Source organism: Oryzias melastigma, linkage group LG20 (assembly GCF_002922805.2).
Source record: "Oryzias melastigma strain HK-1 linkage group LG20, ASM292280v2, whole genome shotgun sequence".
Taxonomy (NCBI): domain Eukaryota; kingdom Metazoa; phylum Chordata; class Actinopteri; order Beloniformes; family Adrianichthyidae; genus Oryzias; species Oryzias melastigma.
The window spans coordinates 7,677,167-7,698,939 of record NC_050531.1 but is presented as its reverse complement, the minus strand read 5'-3'; the positions used below and the strand labels follow the sequence as shown (position 1 = coordinate 7,698,939).

The window sequence follows — 21,773 nt, the reverse complement described above, 5'->3', positions numbered from 1 at the left end:
GCTAGAATCCTCCTTTATTTGGTGGGCGCAAAACACTTTGTGAAGTGAAATATTCCAGAATTCCCTCCAAAAATAGAAGTTCATAAACTTGCAAATGAAAATGCAACATTTACAGCATGTGAAGATGTGATGTAGTAAACAAGTCTCCGGTGTTTGTTATTTGAGATAACGACGACTGCGGTGCATAACCTGATTCATGCATCCCTGTAGACAGACTTCAAACGCACACATCCACAACATGAAGCTTGTGGAATCAGAAACTGAGTTAGGGGAGGGAGAAAAATGAATCTGCACCATTCCCCCTAAAGATGTGCGTCTCAGGATGCATTTGTGTGTGTGCCTGGTAGCGTGGGATAACCTTGAGGTACCCTCCCTGTTTTGTGCAAGAATCTTTAGCCAGAAACCAAAACATGAGCTGCACAGGCGATGACATTTCTGCAAAACCTGAAATCAGCTGCGCAGTGAGGACTGCTGCCAGAGGCTTGTTTTCTCCGTTTGATCATGTGAGTGTGTGCGTGTAAAACAGAAAAGCGCTGCTGCAGCGCTCCTTCAACATCAAATAGTTGCACCAAAGGAGCAGTGAGGGAACATGTTTGCATGGGAGATAGGTATACGTATGAGGCTGGGGCCGACAGTGACCTATTGATAACTATGCATGGTATGTCTGCGGAGGCCAAAGGGCCTGAGACAGGAACAAGCAGCTATTGTAGCTCAACTCCACAAATAGCTACACCCTCCCAATTAGGAGAGAAATAACTGACCAAATTTCTCTGTACAGTGATTTTTCTGTCTCCAGGTGGTCCAATAATTGATGGATTTGACTCACTCTCATCGGGCAGTTCGTGCTCCGTCTCGTCCTGCTCCATTTGTCTGCACCAGCCCTCCATTCGCTCCGTCTCAGCCTGCAGCAGCTTGAGGAACCAGCGGCCGTCGCGGGGGCACACAGATCGCACGGCGGTATCTGATAAGTCCATCTCCGGTTCAGGCACGCTGTCCATCCAGGGGTCCGGAGGGGGCAGGATGGACGGGTCGAAGCCCATCTCTCCGAGGTCGTCTCCGGCACAGGCGTGGTAGTGGTTCCCGGAGCCCTGGATGCTGACCGTGGAGGTGGCGGCGTCTCGGGAGTGCTGGCGCGGCATGGTGGCACAATGTCGGGGAGGCAGCACTGGAACATCGGTGGGGTCATCGAGGTCTGCCTGCACGGCTGTGGTCACGCTGTTGGAGCGCGTCATCCGGCGGTGGCTGCCAGAGGATGCGAGAACACAAGATAAGATATTTAGCTTTTGACGAGTGTCCTCCCGTAAACAATGAAAGTTTTTCAGAGGCTGAAAACTGTGATCGCATCACAAATCATGATGAATAGCTCTGTGTCTGTGTTTTGTCACCTGGCTCATTCAAAAGCAATAGAGTGTGCAATCATCTGTCACATCTCAAACCCTGTTTTGCAGATGATGTACACACAAAAACAGACATACAAGCACACAATATTACACCCCTGCTAGTACTGCTGTGTAATGTTTGAGTTTGTGCTACTGTCAGCCAGGATTTGGCAACACCCCCCCCCCTCTCTCTCCACACACTTTGTGTCCCAGCAGAAACACACAACGATTAAATACACACAGCCACAGCTGGCCACAGTTGTTTTGAACTGCTCACCACCCCATTAATGAATAGGATGTGAGGACGCGGGTGTTGGGTTTGCAGAGCGGGAAATGGCTGGCCAGTTTACTTGCGGTGACTGAGTAAGTCAACAGGGTAATTATTGCCAGAGTGCTGATTAAAACACTAAAAGCGGTTTACAAGTAGTGGAATTATGTAAGATTAAAAACCCAATCTGATTCAAATTGTGTTTTTAACATCTTCTTGTGGCGATTTTCTGATAATGAAGGAAATATATAAAGTATTTGAAAGTATTGTGAATCAGGAGGAGATGCAAAAAAGGGAATTTGAAAAAGCATAAAAGCCACAGTATTGCTCGCCATTTGTGTTGTGCCAGTAATATGAGGTTGGGGTTGTGTGGGGTCGTTAGCTAGCGGGAGAGCTTGTAAATAGATGGATGACAGGAAGGGGGCGGGCTTTATCTGGGGCAACAGTCCCGCCCACAACTCAGAAGTGAATTTATGACAAAATACTGCCATTTTGCAGAAACTTTGTTCTAGAAAATGACAGATTTTTTTGATTTTGGCTAAAACAGCATAATTAAAATGAAAAGATATATAATAAAACATAGATGTCCACTTTACTGCCAAGATTTGGGTGCACACGCTTCTTTGTTCTGCCTATATTTTAAAAGAAGGCTGAGCTGCTAACCTGTTAGAAGCTCTTTCTGACTCAACCAAGTCCAGAGTCCTCTCACCCATGAACCTTACTTTGACCTGCCTGCAGCCACGACACACAAAAGATCCCAGCTCTCTCCCTCCTGCCTCAGCCCATCTCCGGGCTCACAGTCCTCCTGAACCCTTCATCTCCACTTCCCCTCTCCTCATTCATCTGTTCTCTCCTGAGCAAGAGAGCAAGAACGAGGGAGTGGCATCGGGAGATCAAACAGAGCGTGCATGTGCTTTATGTGTGCATACCAGCAGCCCGGTGTGTGAAGAGCAGTTAAAGAGTAACTCCTCTGAGCAGGTGTTCGCTTTTAATGACCTCAGTCTGCTTTCTATCAGCCTGCTAACAACTTCCTGCAGGGGCAGAAGCAGGCAAGGCCAAACACAGCCCAGACAGACAAAAGACCAAGAGGGACGCGGGCTTTGAAAGAGAAAAGTCAATCTACAAAGACTATAAAACACGGGTAGAAGTAAGGAAAAACACAAGACAATCCACGGCTGCGTTCGAATTCCCTCACTATTCTCTAACTCCTAAAAGTCAAAATAGTTCAAGGGTGTCCATTTATAAAAAAAAAAAACAAAACGCTAAATCCAACATCACCCATTTGCCAAACTAAAAAAGTTATATGAACATTTTACAAAACTATCTATGAATCTACTTCATTCTGTTGATGAAAGCGTGGATAATTTATGAAACAATGAATTTAAATATACTTTTATCAAATAAAAAATTGTTCAAACGCAATGCATTGCTGATAGTGAGCATCAATGCAAACACTAGTTTTTTTTTTGCAGAGGCTTATTTTAAATATTTTTTTTGTCTGGTCCAGATTTACCACGATTTAAATAAAGAAATATGTTGAAATTCAGTTTAAACCTTGATTTTTCTTTACATATGTCCTTCATCACCTGAAATCACATTCTCACTCCCAACTTGTCATATATGGACTTTTGTTTTGGGCCCTCTCCGCATTACTTTTTGGTCGTTTTGGGTGTCCCAACTCGTCATTTTTTGATGTGCTGGCTGTTGGTCCCCAACCCTTGGGACGCGGTAACAGACACAGAACTGGTACCGGGTTAGGGTACTGTTCCGTGTCCTGAGGGTTGGGGACCCCTTGATTAGCATATGCATTTTTCCCCTGTCGATGGCCTGGTACCAAGCAGGCAGCCCCTGGATTTGTACCGGTTTGGGACCCCTGATTTAATGGGAACGGCCAGCACGTCAAAAAATGACGAGTTGGGGACACCCAAAACGTCAAAAAGTGACGTGAAGGGGGCCTGAACCACATGATCATATATGACGAGTTGGGAATGAGAATGTGTTGAGTGGGTCGGGTAGACTTTATTAGCTGACCATTTAATCATTGTGTATAGAACAAATCCCCCATACTTTCCATGTAAACATTTCTAAAATGTATTTTATCTCTAATATTTCATCACTATAAAAAGCATCTCCATATTTTTATACTCTGTTTACAAGCCCTTCAAGTTAATCCCAGTTCAAACACCAAGGTGAGGTTTTGAACTACGGTTGCAGTGTGTCAACACACACAGACTCACACCAGCAGACACAGGAGGAAGGCTGTAGTTTTACAGACTCACTGTCTGGAAATCTAATGCAGGGGGCAGCATGCCTGGACCTCCCAGGTGGGCACACATACCCATTCACACATGAAGCACCCCAAGAGGTAAACAATCAAGTGCGTACCAACAAAAATATAGTCTTACAAACATTAACCCTAAATATTTATCTGGCTGCAGCGCGGTACGGACGACTAGAGGGTGTCTGGATGAGTTAATATTTGGCTTAAGGAGTTGGAAGCTTGGTCAGTCAGCTGAGAACTCCCTCATCAGAAATCCCCTTGCATTCCCTGACACTGTGCTAGTCTGTGTTGTTGAGCCTGGCCTCTCTGTGACCTTTGATTAAAGTAGAGCTCTCTTTGATTTCCAGAACAGAATCTTAACCTGCCCTGACCCACTAAACTTACTTCCCTCCCCAAACAAAGTTGCTGTTGAGACAAGGTAGAGTGAGTAAAGAGTTCTTCGGAGAAGTCTTGGTTTCGTGTCTGACAATGGAAGCATCCAGACGAGACAGCTTCTCCTACAGAAGGAACCGTAGTTGACAGCCCAGCAGCGTCTCTCAGAGCCCAAACAAACCCAATAAAACAGCATCCCCTTCTCTCTCCCTCCCACATTCACAAACACGCAGCCTCAAAGTAGTCTGAATCACAATGACTTGAGCAACAGATGGCTGTCAACTCACCCCCTCCACCTTCCTAGCTCTGCCACATCCTCTGGCCCAGCTGTCGCGTGGGGCCCCGAGCTGAGGGGACTTTGACGCCAGCTTCCCTTGAACTGGGGACAGCTGCTTTGGGGCAGCCAGAATGGATATGCGTTTGGGATGGGGTGTGGGCAGTGCACATTACAGACCTTGCTCTGTCTTCAAAAGTCTCATCCTCTGACTCAGCCCTCCCCGAAGACTTATCTAATTCCTCTTTTCATTCGACTTGTTATCTTTTTGTGTATCCACTTACCATCGCTCATCCTCCACTTGAATTCCAATTGACTGGAATTTAGACTGCTCCTCTGCCGGCCCTCCGTCCTCTGGGTCCACCTGAAAGGAGGAGTAGGTACGTACTGTCAAACTGGACTCTTCCCTCTTTCAAAACTTTGGCTCTAGAAACAAACCTGGATCCCTATGGAGAGGCACTTGCGGAGCGCTTCTCTCTGTGCCTTTGTGTCTGCGCCAACATGTGCAACGGCAGATGTGGTGGCTGTGGCAGTGATGGTGATGGTGCTGTTGGTGACGTGCTGGCTAGCGGGACCGTGGACCTGAGCGTTGGCTGCCTCGATGGCTGCGGTCAGGGCTTTCATGCTGTCAATGCTCTCCGTGGAGTTTGACAGTCCCGGCTGGGAGGTCATTCCCGTTCTCTGGCCGGAGCCCCCGTCCATGTACGCATCCTGCGCAGACTCTGTGCTGCTTTGGGCTGTGATGGATATGAAAGGTTTGGAGGGGGTTGTTCGCGGTGGGACCGGTGGGGGAGTCTTTTTGTACGTGGTGATGCATGATGACACTGCAAAGAAAAATATTCAGATATTAAACTTTGTTAAGTTAAGGATTAAAAAGTTGAATTTACCCTTCAGTAGCGTCAACATGATGTCATCTCACCTTAAGCTTGGTTTAACTCTACAAGTTGTTCATAAAAAATATTTTTTTTTGTCTGTAAATGTAATCAAGACAACTGTAACAAGGTTAAAATTTCTCAGTTTGTTTAATATTAACGTCCCATTAGTTGTTGACCCATCCCCTGGGGAAGGGGTGAGCTGTAGACACAGCTGCACCTGGGAGCCATTTGGTGGTTTAAATCTTTAAATCAACCACATGATGCTAAGTATGAAGTAGGGAGGCATTGGGTCCCATTTTTAGAGTACGACTCGGCCCTGGATTTGAACTCACGACCTTAAAGTCTCAGGGAGGACACTCTCACACGAGGCCACTGACATCTCCTGTAGAGTTCTTAACATTGACTTTACTCAACAACTATCCTAAAAGTAGGTGAGGGATAGTAAAATGTTTTTGTTGATCATTGGTTCATCCATTTGACAACTAAAAAATATGCAACTAATTGTGTACAAATTGGAGATTAAATGACAGATAATTTAAATCTTAACGCCAACAAACGAAAAAGTTTCACTGCAAAAACAGATTCTCAAGAAAGTAAAAAGACCCGTGTTTCAAGAAAAAAAGTCTTATTTTCTGTCTTCCAAGAAATTGTTTTTATCAATAATGTTTTTCAGGAGCAAAATCTGTCTAAGAAAAATGTATCAGTGACTAGATTTTTTTTTATCTTAAAATAAGACTTCTTGGTAAGACCATTTTTCTTCCCCTATTTTTACCAATTTAAAGAAAATGTCAATGACTTTCTGACTTGTTTCAAGAGGGGCCTGTTTTTACAGTAGAATCAGACTTGGAGAAATGTCTATCATCTGAAACCAGCCTCCAGTGGTCAGTTGAAGAACTGCAATATTTGGTGTTTTTAGATTTGCTCTAAATTGTAAACACAGTTTTGATCTTCGTCTCAGCCTTGACTGTTGTGTTCCTCCAGCTGTTGGAAAGGCAAACATTCAGCAATGTCATGTTGACCATCATCTTTTTTTGTTTTGGAAACTAAAACTGAATTTTTGTTCAATTCAAATGACTTTTTAAAACATATTTTGGGCTATTTCTGGTAAAAAGATCTGTTATTTTTACATCAACACCTGTTATTATGAATTTAAGGAGTAAATCCACTTTTAAGTGAGGATTTCTAACAGCATACTAGACATGCATGACCTTCATCTTGAAATCATAACTTTGTTTAGACTGCACTACCTAGAGTAGAAAACAAAGGATCATGAGAAATAATAGTGAGACACACTGTGAGATTTTCACATTCCTTTTTATGTGATTGTTTTAGATACCAGAAGAATAGATGAAAACTTTTATTTCTTTGTAAATTTGACAAACTTTTATGCAAGTTCTTTCACACATCGAAAGCTGCTCGCCCATGTGGCCTCGGCTCCATGTGCTGTAGACAAACGCGCAGTAGATTAGGGCCAACTTGACAAATCAGAGCCGCATCTACAGTAGTAATAGGATTAGTATGTCAGCCACTTGACCCACTGATCTACATGGTTAAGCCCTCGACACATCTACTGTACAAATCTCCGACCGTTTGATAGCGGTGACTTCATTCATGCCTGTTTATGAGCCTTGCACGCATAATTTAGCACAGATGCTAAATTATACCACCGAGGTCAGCTGGAGCGCTCTCCAAAGGCTTTGCAGGAGCTCTAAGTAAACATCTATTTTAAAAATCATCATGGTTGTGCTCAGTAACACACCCCATCCTTCCGTCAGCGCTCTCTCCATCTCATGTTACAGCTACAGGTTCTGAGCGGACAATGGAGGCTCTCACACACTGAGTCAGAAGCCTGTCTATGGAAACATGCCAGGAGACAAAGGAAAACATGGCCGGTCTACAGAGGGACGAAAACAGTCATCTCCTAACAACATTATGGTTTGGAATCTCCATCCTGTGCCGTTGCCATCATTCAAACTAGGTCGCCTTCTCTCTGCTCTGCAGAAAAACTGGGACAGGGGGTTTCCTGGATGTCTTTAATCCTACGAAAGACAAACATCCTACCGTGGCGAGATCAGGGCTCCGTGTGTGGCAGACAACTGTTGCCCAGCGCACGCAGCCACGTCTAACACTATTCTAATGTAGACTTGTTTGCTTTGCGCCTTGCTATTTCACTGACAGCAACTCAGACGTAGTGGAGGTGAACGCCGCCGCCCTCCCACCTTCTTCCCGTCTCTCCGGCAGAGATTGGATGATTCCCGAAAAGATTTCAGTCAGGTTTTGACAGGCTGGAGAGTTCTCAGATGTGATGAGCGCTGCAGCGAGATGAGATCACTTAATGTATGCTGTCTTTGATGATGGCACAACAAGCCACAAGAAAGACGAGATAGATGAGAGTCATATTTATTGCTTTAGAGATACTGGATGTGCAGGAATCACTGCCAAAGCCATTTAAGCAGATCGTATAAGCCTTCACCACTGTCTCAACCTCCCATAGGGAATTTGCTGCACATTTGGGGCTAATCTTTGTCTAGGTCATAGAGTACGAACACACACACATGCACTCACAAAAAGAGACTGGGTGAGGTCCTGCCCCTATCAACTACAGAGGTTCAAAGACTAAAATGTCAGAGCTTCTATCCCCTGAAGTCATCTAAAAGTCACACGTGAGTGTGTGCGTACGCCGGACGATCACATGTGTGCACTCTCAGGCCCACAGAGGGGGGTTGAAGACGGTTTTCAGTCGCCCCACAAAGCTCCGAATGAAACTGGAGACGAGGTGCAGTCCCCTCCTAGCTGTCACCGTGAAAGCCAGACACTCCAGAGAATGACAGAGGTTTCGAATGCCAAGACAGGTTAGCCAAACACGCCCAAGAGTCAGAACATGCCCACGCACACAAGCCTGGAAAGGCACACAAATAACACTGACACAACCCCGCTTAATGTTTCAACCTCTCCACATCAAGAGAGACCGCAAACATCCTGTCCAAGATACGCTCTCCATCCATCAGGGACTCCAGTCAATAAGGTGCCGGTCCGTGCACAGCACTGGAAAAAAACTTAATTCTAACAGAGGAAAATAAGTAAATCCTCTCATTTGTTTCTGGCATGAGGAGAAAACATCTGACCAAAGCAAATGTTCTGATAAGGCGGAGGCCAAGTTTCCACTTTCCACAAAAATGATAAGAACAAAAACCTGATCCTCCAGCACTCGTGAAAGCATTAGACAGCTACTCTAGCCCAGACCTCCCACACATAGACAGTCAAGGACAGAGCGAAACAGGAATGTCACGCATTAAACCCTTAAAAAGGAATGTGGGAAAAATGTCTTTGACAGCCACAGATACTAAGAGACAGCCTTCCATCTCATAGCGTCAGAACCATACAGTTTGGATCACAAATAAATGATCAATATTTAGAAAACAAGGGATTTTATTACTTTCCTCTCACTCATGTTCTCAGTCAAACCCTTTTTCTTGGTCTTGATAATATCAGAGAAACCCCCTCTTCCCTCACCGGAGATATTAGTTCCTGTGGTCCTCAGAACAAACCCACACTTCTCTTTTTGACCCTGCTTGTCACAACAAAAGTGTTATTTCTTTAAGTAAATCACTTTGATCCTGTGAGACAGACTGAAGGCAGACAACTGCACTGCAATCTCTAATCTGTATATCTGTGTGATAAGCCACTTCAAAGATCACAGGTTTGCTTTGGAAAACAGCAGCAAGCTCCCCCTAGTGGACGCCAAGGGGAAAACGCTGCCTTCATTGACAACAACACAATGGAATGACAGCTGAGCCCAGCTGCAGCATGTTTGCAGCGTGGGTCTGCCAGAGGGGAGAGGGCATGGCGAGGAAGAGCTGAATGAGACCTATGCGAGGAGGAGGAGGAGGAGGGGGTAACTTTCCGTCTGCTCGCTCTGTCCATATGTCCGTTTTTCTCTTTTCTGACAGTCTGCCCAAACACGCACGCTCACAATCGGTCACACCAGCTGAGCTCCTTTTGTTGCGCGGTGACCATGGTGACACATAACGACATAAACTCTGCTTGAAGGTTTGGCGTCTGCGGGACCATTTGTTCGTCCTGCCGGTGTAAATTGACACCCTTGTGAGCCGAAACACGCAAAAACATACAGGAACTGGCATAACCGAAACATAAAAAACAACGAATATGGCTGTAAAAGGATATTAGGTAATGTTTTGAGCCCTGAGGCTTTGTGCAGCTGATTGTAAACTCTACCAACCAGTTTACCTTGGATTGCTGTCAAAAAAAAGAAGGCTTGTCCCGTGTTTCTGGGACGGAGTCATGAGATGACAATAACTGCACATCACGGTTCACACAGTGTGAGATTACACCACAACAAAGCAGCACTACAAGGGAAAAAAAAAAACACATCATCACCTCCAACGAGTCAAAAAGGAATGGGTTTTATTTTGGGATTCAAGAAACGTACGCTCGACCTACAATGTGAAAAGCCCCTCTGAGTCACCTGAGCCTCAGCTAGTCTATAACCGCCAGCCAGCAAAGGTCAGAGGTCACCAGCGAGGGTTTCTGCTCTCCAGATGCCTGAGCTCTCAGACACAATAGCTCACTGTGTTGTATGTGTGAGCAGAAGGGGAAGGTCTGAGTGCCTTTCAAAGGAGTGCATTTGGCGTGCCTGCGCACGAGCTGGAGAAGGAAGTTTTAATGCAAAAGCTAAAGGATTTATATGCATTTGAGTTTTTAATTTCTGGAGCAACAACACGGGTTGGTTACAGTGACAGAAACCGGCGTAAACAGCTGGTAGCTGCTCTGACAGGCTTGTGAACTGCAAGATAAGAGCGTGTTTACAACCGTCCACCAGACAGCTGCCCTCTGTTAAGCAATAGTCGCTTAACCTACTTTCCAATTATCTAAGTTCAAATGGAGGCTGGTTACCTGCATTCCTCTTTTATGGTTTAACGCTATTCTGTTGCTGACAACAGAGATAAAAGCAGAGCCTTGATATTTTATTTTGAAGCTCAAATTTGATTTTGTTCATGAGCTGATGAGTCATAAATAATTTGTAATTCTATAAAAATGAGGTTTCTATTGTTCCTCTCTCCTGGTAGGAAGGGCTTTACCCTAACCTGTCCACAAGCACATGAAGAGACACATCCGTGTCTTGTTTCTGTCCAAAAGACTTGCCTCCAGGGGGCTTAAAAAAGAAAAAAATAAAAATAAGAGAGAGCGCTGCCAATTGGTAGGAGTGGAGCGCTACAAGAATGAGCGATACATGAAGGGAAAGAATAACCGATATGTGAGAAAAGGCAAAAAAAAGTGACTGACACGCCGTTTCCTTCAATTCCTGTGCATTCCAGCTGCTTTGTGGGGCATAAACTGGAGCATTAGCCCTAACACTAGAGCTAACACGCCCACACATCTCACGCATGCTTTCACTGAACTCATTTCCCACAGCATGGCTCACCGACTGACTGATACTTTAAGAGATGACTGGCTCACTGCGGAGTCACACATCAGATGTGCCGGCAATTACAGCATGAGCAACTGTAGCCAGTCAATCATAACCGAGGACAGACTCACGGAGCGCAGCAGAGACATCAGTAAGTCATTAGACGGAGCTGGATTTGTGATTAAGGAGTCAGCAGAAAGATCTGAATGTGGAATGTGTTAAACATGAAGGGCGGACGAAGAGAGGTGCGGAGTTTTGGCGCTCGTATTTTTGTTGATGACACTCCGCTTCAGCTGGTGTGCCAAAAATACAACTCTGTGTTGCCACCACAAAGTAGTGCCAAACACAGCTGTGTGATAAAACATGACTGTCCACTGGAACTGGAGCGCACAAAGTAAAAACCACAGGAAAAAAGAAAAAAAAAACTTAAAAAACAACACAAGAGGCAAAGACTGGAATTAGCCTTGAGGGCTAAAGCACAATGCCGCTGTCACGTCATTACATGAAGGATCACTTCTTGCTGAAGCTGCTATTTACATATAAATGCACGAGAGTGTGGTGAAAAGTTCACGTGTTCTTGCTTTTGTTTTCACGAGGGATGAGGAAAAAATATGAATTGGAGTCACAAAAACACACAAAAAGTTGCCTCTCCCAGGAATGCCTAAACATCAGTGTTGCTCCTCAGTCCAGGGTTTTCGTTCCCCCCTCCCCTGCATTCCTTCCTGCTTTTCCCCCTCCTGTTTGACGTTCTTTGTCCTGACCACTTGCATATGGAGGGAGGCCTAATCCACTGCCAGAGGCACACTTAAGCCATCTGGGCCCAAAACCAAAATGTAAGGCCTTGTGTGTGTCTCCTATACCAGAGGAGGGATGGAGCAAGATGGAAAGTTATGAGAGGGGAAAAAAGCAAAGGGGGGGTTGGAACAAGAACAAGGGTATATTGGTGCCTTTTGTGGTTTTCTAGTCCTGACCCCCTGACCCCACACATCCTGTTGAAGGAGGTGGAAAGACGAGACGCTCAGATATTCGCTCCCGTGTTTGTCTGCAAAAATATAAATATCTGCAAAGATGCTACACAGCTTGTCTCTCAGGTGTTACTTTTCTCACCCCTCTTCCCCTCTCCTTCCTGTGTGTTTATATCCACTCCCTGCAGAATCTGGTGGGGGAGGAACAATAGCCTCCTCGACATTCCCACTCTCCTGCCGAGAGCAAGCGTTTGTCTCCTGCATTCCTTTCCCCATTCATCTTTCTCCTCCTGAGAAGCAGAAGAAGGAAAAAAACCCTCCTGCTACTTTTTTACATGGGGGAGGGTCCGACAGGGTCTTAAAAATCTGAGTGGAATCGGCCCTCCTCCTCTTTCCTCTCTGTTTTACTTGGTTAGTGGAGCAGCAAAGCTTTGAGAAAGGGAGGAGAAAGAGGAGACGCATTCTTTCCCTCTCTTGCAGGCTCTCGGGTAAGTTGTGGCTTACTTTTAATGACTGGTTAAAAAAAAAAAAAGAGGGGGGTTGAAGCCGGCTGGTTCTCTTCCCCGCCGGCCGCCCGCTCGCACACAGGCCCACTCAGTCCCACACAGAACTGCGGCTGAGTCTGGGACTTTCACAGAGGAGTCTTTAATTTGCACTGGGGCCTGGCCTCCCACACTGCACAGCCTCAACCACCCATGCACCATTCCTCAGAGCTTCCCCCCCACCAACCAACCGCACAATTTAGTCCGAAAAACTTTCAAAATTCTGCAACAACAGGGACAAATAATATGTTTTTCTCCCCTTCAATGAGCTCCACTCCCTCTTGTGTTTTTTTTTTTTTTTTTCTTTTCATCCCCCGGGGCTTTACGTCTGCCCTGCCCAGCTTTAGCATGCAGGAGCCATGAGGATCATCCACAGTCAACACTGAGGAAATCCTTTCAGGACTTTGCTTTTTCCTTTTTGCTTTTCTGATGCCAAAACACAGGCAGGAAGCACTGGGGTGGGAGGAGAAGCCCGCCCTCCCGTCTACCTGACAGAGCAGCCCCTGTCCACCTGGTATGAAGCCCCGCACGGCCTGTTTACCCCTCGCTACTTTGGAGAGCCATCCCCAAAGCAAACTGTTGGTTTGAACAGGAAGCTACTGTATGTGTGGAGTGTGCAGACGGCAGCCGTGCCCTGCAGCAGCCATTCTTTTGCTGTTTGCTGTCAGCTCCTCCCTAAACGAATTTCTCCCTTTCTCCCCCCTCCTGCTGCTGCTGTCTTGAACTTTTTTTTTTCTTTTTCAACCAAAAGCAGGAATGAATGACACTCCTGCCTGCACTTCCTGTGTCAAAAGATATCCAAACGCCACTCTTCCTCCCTAAACGGGTATAATCAAAGCATTCCGGGCCCTAAGAAGCTGGGACCAATTAAGTCGTAAGTAAACACCTAGCAGCCCGCAGAAGAAAAGCTTTGAGTCCTGAAGAATTATCCTTTTGATTGTCTTTCTGTTTGAACGCTTGTACAGGCAGGAAGTCGCTGGTTATTCAGGTTGTGGAGGGACACAATAAACACGGTTTGCACAGTTTAAGGATGTTTTTTCTCATGATGGAGGACATATATAGAATAATTCTGGAACGTAATCGTATTCGTTAAGTAGGGATTGTGAGGGGCTGTAAGCTAGCGGGAGAGTGTAAACAAAGGGATGCTGGGAAATGAAGGACGAATTTCTCTGCAGAAACTATGTCCTTTATTTTAGCTAAAAATCTGCATAATCATAATTAAAAGACGCAATTTGAAAATAGATCAAAAGATGATTGGAGTTCTGAACTCACAAATGAAAAAGGATGCTTTCCAACAAGGCTGGCTACGGTGACACCTAGTGAAGCATTTCATATTGCAAGACCCAAAGGAAATAACCATTATATTCTTAGCAGGAAAATTCAACAGCAGCTGCTGGAATGACAACCACAGATGTCAGATGTTTGGACTAGAATTGCTTCCTCTGGACCTGTTTATCTGATGACGGGCATCTCAAGTGCCTGCCGAGCAGTATAAAAGCAATTCAGAGTCTTTTCCACTCGTGTCAACGAAAGGGCGACAGTGCAAGTTTCCACTGGTTGCATTCTCAGACAGTCATGACAGAACGGAGTAATTACTGTGCGGCTGACACACCAGCATGGCTACGATTTATCTCCTCCAGGAAGAGAGATAGCCAAATCACAGTTTACCCACATTGAGCTCCCAGTTCAGGCTTGATCCCGCAGCTGCAAGATGGAGAAGCCACCCACAGACACACATGTGCACCCACCCTCATGCTCAAACAGCCAGCACAGCTGCCAACCACTCCTGGAAGCGCCGTCTTTTTCCATCTTATTCCACATGCAAGCTCTGCATGCGCTAGTGTGTCACCACATGCCTTGACCCGGCCCTCGTTTCCTGTCAAACACACCTCCCTGCACCATCAAAGCGTGTGGAATGACAGCATCATGCAGGTGTGTGTGAGCGAGAGCAGCTCAGAGCATCAGAAAGACAGATGACACCGCGGTGGTGTTTAATTTACATCCCTCTTTGAATAATAATTCCTCCTTGGAAGATTGCAGCTTTGATCCACTGACACACAGGTGTCGCTCACATGCAGAGGCGTATGCAACTAAGACGAGGCTTAAGCCGTCTCTGTAATTAACACTAAAGCAGGAAATAAAGAGGAGTGCAGGTATGTTTGAGTGGAACCAATGAAAAGACACGCCAGGAGTGATTACTGGAGCCCAGACGAGCATTCCTGTAAATTATCTCAACAAATGTTTCATCTTTATGGCTTGGAGAGACAAATGAATTAAGTATCAATCCCAGCTGTGACTCAGAAAGCACAACCTACCAGGATGATTAAAATTACACAATTTAAGACAAAAATGCTCTGATTGTAAAGCTAAAGTAGATAAATATCAAAACAAAATTTAAATGTGAAACTAGTGAGTTTCTTCATCCCTTTTGACCAAAGCACCAAAGCTTTGAGACAGGAATATGCCTCCCTCTAGTGGCCAAAAACCGCTATTAAAGATTGAATTGTTTGATCACATAAGATAAAAACAGTAAAAATGTATTAGTAAATATATATTTTATTTTTTTTAATTAATGTGATAGCTTTATGCAAAATTAATTATATTATCTACCAAAAAAGGTCCTAAAAAATAATTATATCAAGAAATGACGATACTCCTTGCTTTAATATGTTTTAGTGTGTTTTTAGTTTTAATTATTATAATCATCATTGTTATTATTATTGGATTTAATTACCTCTCTAAGTTTTGATTTAATTTTATGCTTCTTTTGTAAAGCACGTTGTGATAAAACACAGAAACAAACTATTTTTTTATTTATTAATTTTACAATAATTTTTTTAGATACCCAATTAAGGTCAAAAGAAAGTACAAAACAATTATTTGGTTCATAACAAACTGGTGTGACTTGGCCACAAATTCAACATAAAATGACAAAAAACATTCTAAAGGTTACTAAACTGCTACAAATATCGATTCATTTTGTGTAAAGCCCATTAAGGGACATGTTTTCATTTTTTTTCTTTTAGAAGCTGTCAAGGATATTATCTGAAATTGTCCTTACAACAAATAAAAACTAATTCCGAAAGAAAAAAAAAAAAAGAAATGGATCAACAGCACATCAAAAGCTTGTTCTGTCTATCTTTTGAGCTTGTTCCAAATTATTTCAGCTGTCTCCTAGAAAGATCAAGAAGACATTATGACCTTAGCATAGGCTTGAGATTTGCTTGTTCTCTGTGTCAGAACTAAATAATAGTAATAATAATAAAAAAACAAGCTTTTAGTGCAGTTCAAGCACTTTTTGTATTATCTTAAAAAACAAAAATAGGCTTTCAAATTGTGGTTCTATTTTGTTCTATTTGTTTTTAACCTTTAATGTCTGCTTTATCTAAATTATAACATTTTGTATACTTTTCTTTTTAAGCCTGCTTTATGTGTTCATTTTCTTCCTTTTGCTTTACTGTTTTGTTTTAAGTTGCCCTTGAAAAAGAGACCCTGATCTTAAAGATCTTTTGTAAATAAAGATTAAAAAAACCCACAAATAAGAGTTGAAATATTAAATATTTTGTTGCTCTGACTTGTTCAAGACGGTTGTTTTATTTAAAATTTTCCAGAAATTTTATGAATTATTTAAACCGCAGAATAATAATGAAAAGAGTACAAACTTTATTCATCTTTTCATAGTAAAGTGATCAGACACTCCAGCTTCTGAATAAGCTAAAGTCAAGATCAGAGAATCATATTAGTCTTAAAGACTGTTTGTAGATGCACTCCATCTGCTTTAGTGATACAAACAATCTCTGAGCCACAGAATATTTTAATTTTCTTTTGAGGAAACATGCTAAATGTCACTCAGGAAGCACAATGAGCTGATTTTCTACAAACCACAACAAACTGTGGAGTGTAGACATGTCAACAGATCTATAAGTATTTGGGTTAAATAGAAGACTCAAGATGAACATTTAATTAAAGAAAATGAAGTGTTATACATTTTTAAAGTTTATTATGATGAGAAAAGGTAATAAAATCAAAGAATTGTGGTAAAAAGTGTGAAGATTCAGCACTTTGAGACAGTGAACATAACTTAATGTAATAATTAGATGCAAATAAATCAAATTTTTGATTTAGCAGAGGTTCTAAAGTTAAACTAATAACTCCACAGCTTTTAAACGTGCAAAACATACTGCTTAGAATGGTCTCTGACCACTTTGTGAGGGTGGAATTTTGAACATGTGAATTACTGAAATAGGCCAGCAGGTGTCAGTAAATCCCCTTCTGTACTTGCTTGGGAAAATCCCCATCTCCTTTAAAAAGAAACTAGGAAAATAATCCTACCCCTCCTGATGGTAGTCCAGGAAGGCTTATAGTGAGGAGGATTAGAGAGTTATTAATCTTCAGGTTAAAGTTTGTGATTTTGCAAATTGTGACATAAAAAAATGACAATATATATAAATATTGACAATTTTCCACATTGACAATGGATCTGTTTGGGAATTCTCAGTTTAAAAGATATAATTTCTGTTATGTTTGGACCAATCTGCAGGCACACTGCCTTTATTCTGGCGAATGCAATTTAATTTGGACAAAATCTTATTTACTTTTAGTATCAATTTTTTAAAAATGTGTTAAAAGTTTAATGATAAAAACAAACTTATAGAAACTATTAAAATGAAATTCCACCACCACTTACTGTTTTTAATAAGTGAGCCATTGATTAAGTGTTGCTTTCTCATCCCTTGCTGTATTTGGGATGCTTTTCATCATTTACATGATATGCATCAGCAAAATCTGAATCAGCATCACTTCTAAGCTGCATGTGTCGACGCCTGTGGCATGTTGTGCCTGGAAGGTGACCAGGCAAGCAACAGAGCTGGCAAATGTGGCCGTGACTCACCAAAACACAGATGGTTGATTAGTAACATGGCTACAGAGAGCTTATCTGTCAAGCAGTGGATGTTAGTGGCTCAAACCACCATTTATCATCTCCAAAAAAGCCCACAGGGCACCACATCCTTTTTTCTCTCTGCCCTCTGGATGCTCACTTTAACAGGCGCAGAAATGTGAGAAGTACTTCTGCAAACTCCAATTCCAGACGAGGCTTTCGCTTGACCTAAATATCCACAGGCTTGTGTGACACCAAGCCTTCTTCTAAAGGATGGAGGCCACACCTGTCACCATTTACCATCAGAAAGGTTCTAAAATTAATCTAGATTTAAAAACCAAACAATACTTTTTCATTAAAGAAATAATCATTTCAGACATTCTCTTTAAAATGAACGGGCCTAACAGTTTATTTTATAGAAATATTTGACATACCTTTTTTTTTATTTTAGATGATTAAATATAAAACATAAATGCAGCAGATTGTTGTACTATCAATCATAAAAAATAGCAAAACATGTTTAAAGTAATGAATTACATTAAGTTACTATTTTTTGGAACTTCCGCTCTGTATTTCCAAAATACTGAAACAAAAACAGCAATAATATTCCTTATAAGTACAAAAATTCCTATTAACAGCACAAATTTGAAACTGTAAACATTTTATATAATTTTAATGAAAAGGGGGCAGAAGCGTAGTATTTTTTCGTTAAAAGATACACAACACGATTTAATTTTGAAAGCCAGATGGCTAACTTCCGGTTTGTCCGTATTGACGCAGCTCGCCGTCAGTCAGAACGCCGCACTTAAAAACAGTGCAGAACAGCTGCTTTTACTCACAAAAGCGTATCCAGAAGTCACACCAGCCGAGCAGCGCGCCGTACAAACCCCGGAGTAACGACATGAAACCGGCGAACTTCTTGCGCCGAGCCGAGAAGACAAAACAACTCAAATGTCTGGTTTATCCCGACGATACTCGATATTTTGACACCCTCGTGATGTGGTCGCGCCCTGACAGCCCGACCCCCACCTTTGCGTTCAGGGTGGGACAGTCCAGTCCCCGTCATCATAAGACCCCCCTCCTCCTTCGAGTGTATCACGTGTTTCTGTTTTGGAACTGACTACATTCTTAATATTCACTCTTTTACGGGCTTCAATGCCACAATTATTATAAAAAATATGGAAGAAATGTTATTAAATTTATACGGTTCCATCATAAATATCTTTTTTAGGGGAACTGAGTGAATACTGAATTTATTTTAAATTTAAATATTTAATATCAACAAGTGGTAATGTTTGTGACAACTTCTAAACACTTCTAAAAACATGTTCCAAACAGATATATTTATAAATAAGCTACTAATTTAAACCTTAAAATCCTCAAGAAGTGCTATAAGTAAGTTGTTTTCAGTGTGAAAATATTTTTGAACTAATGTCCTTTACCATGTAGTTGGTCAAAAAACATCCATCAAATTTAAATATTAAGCAATGTATAAGTATATATAGTTTTTAAACATTAAAATTATTGAAATCAGTGGTAAACTATTTTAAATGTTTTATTAAAAAAAATGTATTTAATAGTGAGCCTTAAAAAACAGGCTCACTGTTATTTCTATGATTGTGTTTTCTTTAAAGACTCAGTCGGATCATCTTTTGATCTAGTGATGCTTAAAAAAGAAAAAAATCTCAGAGTTGTGGATGGGATCTTTGGTACGGAGAAACCCGCTCCCCTTCCCCTCCCTGTTGGGGAGAGCTCTCACACCCCAAATCTAACATTACCAGTTTAAAAAAAAACAAAAAAACAAAAAAAAAACAGGAAGCTATATTGAAGCTGTGCAGCTGTACAGTTTTGAGCCAAATGTATAGTCGAACAAAGAAAACAAGGACGTACACAAATCTAGATGAGGAATGGGCAAACTTTTTAACTTGTGGGCCACAAAGGTTCTAAAATCTGACCAGATTATGTCGTCCTTTGATAATTACCTCATAAAAGAAAGAAATAATATGAGATCTGGACAAAAACATGCCTTAATCTTGATTGATAATTACTTTAAAACAGATTGTTTTGGAGTTTTAATCTCAAAACTGTGGTTTTTGTCCTCATTCTAGTGCTATTTTCACCAATGGGTTGATGTTCCTCAAAGAAAAACTCAATCTCAGGGAAATGCTGCATTCATGTGGTGTTGCAATAGTTGGAAAAATGACTGTCTGACTTGGAATACACACATGAAAATTGGAAAAACAGCAAATCTTCAAACACTACAGAATGCAAATTAGCTGTCTGCACCGGAACAAAAGTGAATTTATTTGTAGTGCGCCATCTGGGGGGAGACACCTGAACTACAAGGAAAATAACAATTCTCAGAAATGCAAGTTTAAGATGAATTTTCTTTGCATTTGTCCTCCATCATCATAAAATGTCACAAAAACACAATTTTCATTGTAGGGGGTCTTCTATTATGTTGTTCAGTGAGAAAACTTGATTATATTTAGTGCATTCCTTATAATAATAATTTAACTTAAATATAATTTTACCCCTTAAACTACCTCTGTGGTGCAATTCTGAATAACATACATCTAGCTAGCAGCAGTATTGACTTTATACAACATGTTAGAGTAAATGTCAACAATGTCTGAATACAACTTTACGCAAACAGCCCTGGGATTGTGCATTTACTATAACGACTGGCTCTAAAACGGATGACAATGTCAACAAACATAACAGGAACTCACTTAAAGCCAGAATCCACAGTGAGCGTTGAGGCTTAAACCTGAACCCTACTGACAACAGCAGCAGGGGCAGGTGTCAGTTTTTGCAGAAATCATAGCAATGTCAATTGCACTGCTGCCAGAAGGAATTTTTCACCTGTAATCTGTCCTCACAGAGAGAGCACACAGAGGCCTCTGAGTGAGTCTGCTTTTAAGCTTTCATGACACAAACAATCCAGAAAAATGAAGCCGATGTATATATTTAATGATGTTTATGTGTGCTGGTGCTGTGAGTATAGAGCTGGTTGAATTCATGGCATGTTCTCGATGTGACCAGACTTTAGAGATCTGAGTTTGACCATCGCAGTCACAGGATCTCTGTGAAAAGGACTCCTGGATAAGTGCCCGCTACGGCAGTTATTGTTGTTAATCGGGTCAAGCTGCCTTGTAGCTCCTTCATCCTGTTCAGTCACACAACTACAGTGAGAAGAAAGAGCAGTGGTGCAGCACTGAGTTACACCAGGACCCTAGGGGAAGTGTTGTACTGCCTTCACATCATAGTATCATCTGGAAAACAATCAGAAACAGTCTGTTGTTTTACCATTTTATCACCCTTTGACGAAGACTTTGTTCAAGTCCCATTGAAATCATATTTTGGTCAATTCTAGAGGTCTTTTAATTATGATTATGCAGATTTCTTTTTAGCCAAAATGACTTCCCGCCATCTCTCTGTTTACATGCTCTCCCACTAGCTCATCTAACCTAACATTACTGGTGCAATGCGAGCAATATCGGAGCTAACCAGACATACAGTTTTGAGTAATCTCAGAAAAGGACAACGACATACATGGATCTATTTGTCTGCAAGTGGATGTAGCAGAATGGTGGGGAAGAAAGGAACTTCTGGCTTGTAGGTTCTACATCAACCCTGCAAGGTTTTTCCAACATTTTTTATCTGCTCCTGACTAAACAATTTGAATAAAGAAATATATGTAGAAACACAATTTTAAGCTTAATTTTCTCAATATGTGTCCTCCATTTTAAGAAAAATGCTAAAAGAACATTGAAAAAAAAACAGTTTTTAGTCAAGTGGGTCTTTAAAGACTTTAAAGATTTGTTATAAGTAGGTCGAAAAAAATCAAAAACCTTCAAGTACGTTTATGAAGGACAGATGCTTATTATTTCATCACATTTCTATGTGCAACTATGTAAGTTATGCTTAAATAAATAGTGAAACTACACCTTATTACATGTTTTTTTTCTTTTAAAATCTAAGATAAGTGGCTTCTTCCCTTGCCAATTATCCTTGGACACTAAGTTACTGTACACAATAGAAGACATTTTATTACATGGTGATTATTCATGTGGCAAATCAATTAAGATAATGTAAAAAGGGTGAAAATATCATGGGAAATTGTATAGGTTTTTGGTTTCAATCTTAACACACGTGAAATATTAGTTTTGACATTTTAAATTCTGCTACAACTTTTACATTGTCTAGATAGTCAAGTTTGATTGTCTTCAAGGGGCTTTGCCAGGGCCATGGCCAATACCGTGGGGCCGATCAGAGAACCTCATTAAACGGTAGTAGTGACGAGTGGTGTGTGCAAAGGACAGGGACTTAATCAGCGTGAGCTTATGACCAGCGCTTACTGGGAATTCCTTCTTGATGGGAAATACTTTTAGTCCCCAATCCCTAAAATGGGTGGGGTTCAGTGGGTTACCCGAGCCTCTCGGCGCAGGGTTGACACACACCGATTCACTCAGTATGGCATGCGTGCATCCCTGGACATCTAATGGCA

General features: G+C 42.0%; 1 protein-coding gene across 4 annotated transcripts in view; it reads right to left on the bottom strand.

Annotated features, from left to right (window-relative positions):
* Positions 1–21,773, bottom strand: part of dlgap1b (discs, large (Drosophila) homolog-associated protein 1b) — a 104,595-nt gene that overhangs the window by 2,443 nt on the left and 80,379 nt on the right. For all 4 annotated transcript variants that reach the window (XM_024280399.2, XM_036217337.1, XM_024280396.2 and 1 more), the window contains 3 exons: positions 5,013–5,398; positions 4,859–4,938; positions 827–1,242 (listed from right to left, as the gene is read on the bottom strand). In XM_024280399.2, coding sequence (XP_024136167.1) covers positions 827–1,242; positions 4,859–4,938; positions 5,013–5,398 — 882 coding nt within the window. The remainder of the gene's footprint in view (positions 1–826; positions 1,243–4,858; positions 4,939–5,012; positions 5,399–21,773) is intronic.